The sequence below is a fragment of the Microcaecilia unicolor genome, chromosome 8, assembly GCF_901765095.1.
Source record: "Microcaecilia unicolor chromosome 8, aMicUni1.1, whole genome shotgun sequence".
Lineage (NCBI taxonomy): Eukaryota > Metazoa > Chordata > Amphibia > Gymnophiona > Siphonopidae > Microcaecilia > Microcaecilia unicolor.
Genome location: NC_044038.1, coordinates 221,408,278 through 221,416,197, shown reverse-complemented (window position 1 = coordinate 221,416,197; position 7,920 = coordinate 221,408,278). Strand labels below are relative to the sequence as shown.

At 43.7% G+C, this 7,920-nt stretch overlaps 1 protein-coding gene across 1 annotated transcript in view; it reads right to left on the bottom strand.

The window, feature by feature from the left end:
- Positions 1–1,878: 1,878 nt before the first annotated feature.
- The window catches only part of SLC13A3 (solute carrier family 13 member 3), an 80,543-nt gene continuing 74,501 nt past the window's right edge, over positions 1,879–7,920 (bottom strand). Inside the window, exon 13 of the mRNA XM_030211660.1 lies at positions 1,879–4,893. Coding sequence (XP_030067520.1) covers positions 4,714–4,893 — 180 coding nt within the window. The 3' untranslated portion in view covers positions 1,879–4,713. The remainder of the gene's footprint in view (positions 4,894–7,920) is intronic.

Genomic DNA, 7,920 nt, shown 5'->3' with positions numbered 1-7,920 from the left:
CCTAGTGGTAGTATTGTGAAAACTACCACTAGGGGCAGACACCATGCGGCAGCTGAGAGAGATCACTGCCACCCGCATCTACATTATGGGATCTCCAAAACACCTGGATATGTCCTGGGAAGGGAGTCAAGGGGTGAGGGGTGAGGGGAGAGTAGATCATAGAGAGAGATGGGGTTTCAGAGGTAGGGACAAAGTTTGGAAGGCAGGTTGACGGTGGGGGCATTGCTTTTATTGAGGGGGCAGGATTTAGACTGGGGAGTAGAGGTGTCTTGGGAAGTGGGAAGGCTTGATTGGGGTCTTGCAACTTGTGTGGAATGCAGAAACATGTGCTAAGGTGGGAACTTGTGAAGAGGTTGTCAGGGGTGACTGGGGGTGAGTGTGAGTTCAGGGGATCAGGGTGCTAGAGTGGAGGGGTCAAGTGTTATGCTGGGAAGTCAGGTATCTCGTGTGGAGGGGTGGGGACTTATGAGGGGGAGCTTAGTCGAGATTGGGTGGCAGAGCCGGTGGCGGGAGGCGGGGCTGGTGGTGGGAAGCAGGGATAGTGCTGGGCAGACGTATACGGTCTGTGCCCTGAAGAGCACAGGTACAAATCAAAGTAGGGTATGCACGAAAAGTAGCACATATGAGTTATCTTGTTGGGCAGACTGGATGGACCGTGCAGGTCTTTTTTTTTTTTTTTGTTACATTTGTACCCCGCGCTTTCCCACTCTCATGGCAGGTTCAATGCGGCTTACATGGGGCAATGGAGGGTTAAGTGACTTGTCCAGAGTCACAAGGAGCTGCCTGTGCCTGAAGTGGGAATTGAACTCAGTTCCCCAGGACCAAAGTCCACCACCCTAACCACTAGGCTACTCCTCCACTCTTCTGCTGTCATCTACTATGTTACTACTATGTTACTATGTTAGGCCAACTTGAGGAGATCAGGAGGGGGTGGGGTGTGTGCAGCAGCTTGTTGCAACATTATTTTTTTTTTCTGGGCTGCCACCATGTTACATATGGTGCGTCAGCAGTAAATTGAGGGCAGATGGTGGCCACACCCCCTGCATTTACCACACAGTAAGTTTTGCTTTAACCAGGTGGTAAATGCAAAATTTACCTCACTTTTTTATAAAGGGCCCCATAGGTGCCTATATGAATATAAAATGCAAGCATAAATCCACTTGAGTTCAGGTATAAATATCAGCATGTACTTTATGCAGGGCTTTTTTTGAGGGGGTACTTGGGGGTACTGAGTACCGGCACCTTTTCCACTGTCTGCTAAAATTGACCCAAGGACCCCAAGTTTTAATGAAAGAGCTCAGGCTCTACACACCAATTCTGCCTTGTCATAGGTTCTGTAACTGATTGCAGAGGGCCTGGTTATTGTGGGGTGGATCCCTCAGTGATCACCCCACCCTTGAAGGGTGGTCTAGCATTTGAGTACCGGCACCTTTTTTGCTAGAAAAGATGCACTGAGTTTATGTATATACACAAGTATTTATAAAATGCATGCATACCTTGAGACTCCACCCACGTTCCACTCAAACTCCGCCTCTGTGCACACCTATTGTAAATGTAGGCATTGGCTTGTACAGTGCGAACTTCTCTGATGACCCTAATTTTATAAGAACCCATTTGCATGTATTAAATTGGTGTGTTACAGGCGAAAATGGTTTATAAGGTTACTCTCAGAAAACCTTTCTAAAATTATCCTTTTTATTCTGCTAAACAAAACAAAAAGAAATGAACAACCTGGAACAGCCCCTTCCTCCCTCTCTCTGAAACTAAACTACAATAAAATCTATTGTGCACACCCCTAACTCCATGGTACAGGCCACCATGTCTGGAAATAGCTTAGGGAAGCTCATACCTGAACACAAAACACACTGAGCTGATATATCAATTAACATCTTTTATTCAGGTCCTAAAACCATACGAAATTCATATCAAGAAATGTTTTTTTGTATCTGGAGCACATTGTTTCCACATGCAAATTGAATATTTACAAGTAATTGTCTAAACAAGGCAATGAAATACTCCTTTGTTACAAGTAATAACACTGTCACATTAATACATAAGTTTTAAAACCCTGCATTGATACTGCCTCATTTGTATCAAAGCATGGATTTCCTATTTACCTTCATGTGCACATCAAGCAAAAAAAAAAAAAAAAGTATCAAAATCAAATACATTAGTCAAATCACATTTTTGAATAATACAACTTGTAAAATTCACAGGAGATACAAGGGCACTTAAAAATTACTGTGTAAAGCAGCAATGCTTTCACAGAAAGCAGATTTTTGGGGGGCCCTGGCTCAAGAATTCTGAAGACCTGTACATCGGTCTTCCATATGGCACATCTACTTTTGACTTATACTGCCTGAATACGTATATATCTGCATGCACTGGGAAGCCAGTATATGCAAACGTATCTCATGCATCTTCATTATAGATAATCTTGAAACCTGAACTGGATCCGGGGTCAATAGGACAAGCTTGGAAACCACAGGCCTAGTCAGTTCCTGTACTCTTCGCTCTTTAGAGTCGGCTTCCTTGACAGTGAGGAACGGAAACAAATTAAAACAATTCCTAGTTATCACAATAGTCAATGTCAAAAACGTAACAAAGTAGCAATAGACAGAAGGGGCAGTAGGATGCCTCTAGTTCTCAGGCGTCCAAAGTCTTTGAGAACTGAGCAAATTCCTAGTGAATATATATGCGATAGATCTGCATGTGCAGTGCTGCAATTGTATGAAAAACTAGCTCATGTGTATTTATTAGAGATGCCCTAAAATCCCAAGCTGACTGCTGTCCTTGAGTACTGCGGCTTGCCTGCTTCTGCTTCTACCCAACATCTTGCCAGGTATTTGTGACCTGGATTGGCCACTGTTGGAAACAGGATACTGGGCTAGATAGACCATTGGTCTGACCCAGTATGACTATTCTTATGTTCAGCTATGTTGCCATACGCTGATTTGTGTATAGTTAGCATGTGATCCTTATCACCTATAATATAGGTGGCAGAAGTGATCTCACACTAATGGCCATGCACTAATGGGGAAATTAGCACATGGACATTAACCCACAGATTCTATAAATGGTGACTAACGTTGCATGCGCAAGTCAGCATGTGTAGCTGATTTGCGCACGCAACTTGATTTCTTAACAGGCCAATCGGTGCCAAGAATTGGCTGATATCAACCAATTATTGGCATTAGCCTTTATTAGGATTGTGCGCAGATCGTATTCTATAACAACCCATGCATAAATCCTAATGCACGTAAATCTTTGGGGGCTAGCGGTGTTCTGGGGGTGTAACAAACTTTTACACGCGTAAATATAGAATTCAGCCAAACCATGCCTAAATTTAGATGCCAGCATTTACACCTGCTTTTAGCAGGCAAGATTATCAGCACCTAAAATTAGGCACAGTTTAAAACCTAAGCACTTTTCTATAAGGGGTGCATACCCTTTGTAGAATAGTGCTCAGCTCATAAATTGCTCAGTGCCACTTATAGAATTTACCCCTAACAGTGAAATAGAAAAATCAGGCATTTAGCCCTTGCGGTAAAAATGGCCTGTGTACTAAGGCCACCTTTTACCACAGTTTGGTAAAAGGACCCCAGGTGTCTAAGGGGGGAATTATCAACATTAACTACCGTTAACACCAGTTACTAGTAATTAGAGTTAATTCCATAAAATGGGACCTGTGCTAAAATAACACGAGTTAGTGGTAAAATAAACACATCTTAAAGGTAACCCCCATTGATAACTATGCCCCTGAGTCTCGAAGTCAGTCACCTAAACCCTATGGAGATCAACCCCAAGGAGACTTGCTCAATAAAGATTGTTCCCCATAGTCACAGACTGCCGGATTCCATATATGGCGCATTGAGGCGCGTGTGTAAATTTGTGCATGTGCCTAACCTACGCTTATGCCTTAATTGTTTAATGAGCCACTCAGTCAGGATAAGTGGCCGATAATGACCGCTTATCATCACTAATTGGATTTAAGTGGAATTTACATGCGCACTTTGCTAGGAGTATTGTATAAAGCAGCGTAAGTAAATTCTCATGTGCGCAGCCAAGAAGGGGGGCGCAGTGATGGGAGGAGTGTGGTTGTGTCGGGCCTATCAATCACATCTACGTGCACGATCATAGAATTTGGGTCAGCGAGCACAGACGTAGGCGCATGCAAATGGATGCTCCTAAATGTAGGGGCATCCACCTGGCCCAAGGGATATTCCGTATAACGCTCCTACATTTAGAAGTGTCTAATAGAATATGCCTAGGCGTCTCTATCGACACGCCAAGACTCTAGGAGCCATATGTAGAATTTAGCCCAGAATGGGGAACCATTTTTGAATAAGATTTTACAATGTTCAGTAGTACGTTTGACTTCTCTTACAATGCTATGTAATCTCACAATAAAACTGTTCTGTTTAGCATCGATCGTAGCCCCCCAAAAAATGTTAGTAACATACATACACTGCTAAAAGCATAAAAGAACAAGCATTTTGAAACAGTGAAACATTCACTAATTGTGTGCCATTAAACAGTAACAAATTTTCACGTCCAGGGTAATCGAAGACAACTTTTATATATAAACTATACATTAATTTTATGTAATAAAATGACTTCCACATTATAGTCAAGGTTTCCTTGTGAACTCAGTTCTCCGAAATCAGTGCAGTGGTTTCTTTCCTTCCCGGTCCATTAGAATCTTGTGCTTGGTTATAACCCGGTGTTTATGGTGAAGTTCCGTCCATCTGGCACCAGTGATGTGGCGTTGGCTGAATGACTCAGAGCCCAGTCTGGGAAGGTGCTTAACTGAAAAATGCTCAGGGCCCATGTGTTCATAGCCAGGCTAAGAAGAAGGACTCCCATAAGATTCATAATCACACCTGTTCTTGCCTGAAAATACATTTTAAAAAGAGACCTATGAGATTAAAGAACCTCATTGCTAATGAGACTTCATTTTATTGACATTGTTAACCAAATAATGACGATGCATTATAGCAAAATTTTAGTCTGTTTTATTATTGACAAGTAAAAAAAGCCCGTTTGTGACACAAATGAAACGGGCGCTAGCAAGGTTTTCCTCGGAATGTGTATGTTTGAGAGAGAGTGTGTGTGAGAGATGGAATGTGTGTGTCGTAGAGAGAATGAGAGAGAGAGACATAGATAGCGTGTGTGTGTGTGTGAGAGAGAGAGTGTGTGAGAGAGAGTGTGTGAGAGACAGTGTCTGTGTGTGACAGAGAGATAGAGTGTGATAGACAGGGAATGTGTCAGAAAGAGTGTACGTGAGAGACAGTGAGTGAGTGAGTAAGTGTGAGCCCCCACCCCCTCTCGCAGGGCCCCCCTCCCCACCCCCACCTCTCTGGTCTCAGGACCGCCTCCCCACCTCCCTCTCCCCTGCCCCGCTTCCAGCCATCCATGTCCAGTGGCCCTCCTCTCCCCCTGCCCCCCCTGCAGCTACCCATGTCCAGTGACCCTCCCCTCCCCCCAGCTCATCAAACCCCTTGCCACCCGCAGCTGCCAGTGGTAACGCTGTCTGGCCGCTGCAAAAAGAAAAGAAGCGATAAATGATTTTAAACCCAGCCCAATTGATTCACAAATGTCTGAGTCTTACAACGCAGTCTCTGCAGCCGCTCCTCCTCTCGCCTCCACATCACTGCCCCTGGAGTAAGACCCCGGAGGAGTGCAGTGACATGACAGGCAAGAGGAAGAGCGGCTGCAGAGACTGCATTGTAAGACTCGGGCATTTGCGAATGATTTGGGCTGGGTTTAAAACATTTATCGCTTCTTTTCTTTTTGTAGCGGCCGCTACTGCTCAACGGGAGAAGCAGCAGCGGTCGGACAGCGTTACTACTGGCATCTGTGGGTGGCGATGAGGTTTGATACGCCGGGGGGGTGTTAATGTGCTTCGGGTGGGGGTAGGGGGTGTTTGATGTGCTTGGGGGGGAGGGGATGTTTGATGTGCCGGGGGGGGGGATTGGGTGATGCGCCGAGGGGGGGGGGTGTTCTGTGGTGCCGTGCTTGTAGTTTTTTGATGCGCCGCTCCCTGCCACTTGCTCCGAAGTGGCAGGGAGCGGCGCACTGACAGCTGATTCCCAGGCAGGCGCATCCTCCCCCTGCTTGGGAATCAGCTGTTAGTGAAGTCATCCTGGCTACGGAGCCTAGCTCAGCAACTCCAGGAGCCACAGACACAGGCAGTCCCACATTAGAACATTGGTGGTGAGAATTATTATATAGGATGTGCATATTTTAAATGGAACCTGCACCTTCAAAAAGATATAAACAGGATGGAGTCAGTCCAGAGGGTGGCTACTAAAATGTTCAGTGGTCTTCATCATAAAGTGTATCGGGACAGACTTAAAGATCGCAATATGTATTCTTCGGAAGAAAGGCGGGAGAGGGGAGATATGATAGAGACATGTCAATACCTACACGGCACAGATGCACAGGAGGTGAGTCTCTGTCAATTGAAAGGAAGCTCTGGAACTAGGGGGCAGAGGATAAAGATGAAAGGGGATAGACTCAGAAGTAATCTGAGGAAATACTTCTTCATGGAAAGGGTGGTGAATTTGTGGAACAGTCTCCCGGTGGAAGCAGTGGAGATGAAAACAGTATCTGAATTCAAGAGAGCTTGGGACAAGTACGTAGGATGTCTATGGGAGTGATAGAGAGAGAAGATGACAGACTGGATAGGCCATATGGTCTTCATCTGCCAACATTTTTCTATAGTTAATAAAATGTCATTTCCTGCTGCGACAGGCCCAGTCTCACAATAAGAGCTTCAAAATCTCACAGCTGTTATCGTGAGACTGCTCCCGCGGCAGCAAGAGATGGTGTTTTATTAACATATTTCCTGCTGAATTTTTAGCCAATTGGGCACCAACTACAGACTGCTTATACATATATGTGACCATCATTGGGAAAAGGTAAAACAAAACCAGAAACAAAAACAAAAAAAATGAAGTTTTAATGAATTCTGTTAGAGCAAACAATTTGTAATTCAACAAAAGTTACAGAATATGTAATTTTGTCAGACTGCTTATGGACACTTGACATGAAAAACTGGCCATGCTCAACATTTTGGATCTACTACTTTACTCATTTTTTCCCATAGACAGACAGACAGACAGATAGAAAGAGTTAACTTCACTTTCCTGTTGTTTGTGGTGCCTGCATGGAGTTTTAATAAGGATCACTTATTGTCCATTGTATATAATTCATAGGATGACTGTTGTCCATTGTATTTAATTCCAGAGTTCAGAATGACAATGCAGAAAGACTTTTCAAAAAACATTAACTACTGACATCACCTAATTTGAAGTGTATTTATCCAATAGTTATAGTCTGAACATAGGGAGATTGAAGAATGGTTTGTCTTAACGACCTGCACTGCAGTGTGACAACAGTACAATTCTGTTAATTCAACTATTGATAAATTTATACCATCATATGACACGAGTTTGCTTAAACAATCCAAAGAATTAAGAATGAACTTTAAGGAGCTGACATGGAAGGTAGAAAACCAGAAAGTAAGGCACACAAGCATGGAAAATTCCTTAGGGCTGTGCAGTGAAAGACAGGGTCTACCCTACTGGTCTCCTCCAGTGTCTCAGCAATTAAGTCAAGTTGATAAACATAGTTTATGGTCATTTGTGACGCTACGCATAGGGTGACCCCTGGGCGAGATTGAGAATTAACAGTAGGATATTTCAATAGAAAACTAATCCCGCTGGACCTTTGAATTTTGGATTTTCTTGTAACTCTTTCAAGCTTTTTTTCTGTAACTATTCCTGGTTGTAAATGACTGGTATATGCTGACTGCTCATTTTAATTTTTTCCTTGTCAAGATGTTGATATATAAATCATTACAAAGATAGATGCAGCATTCAGTGAAAGCATTCACTTGATTAAGATGGCTTCTCT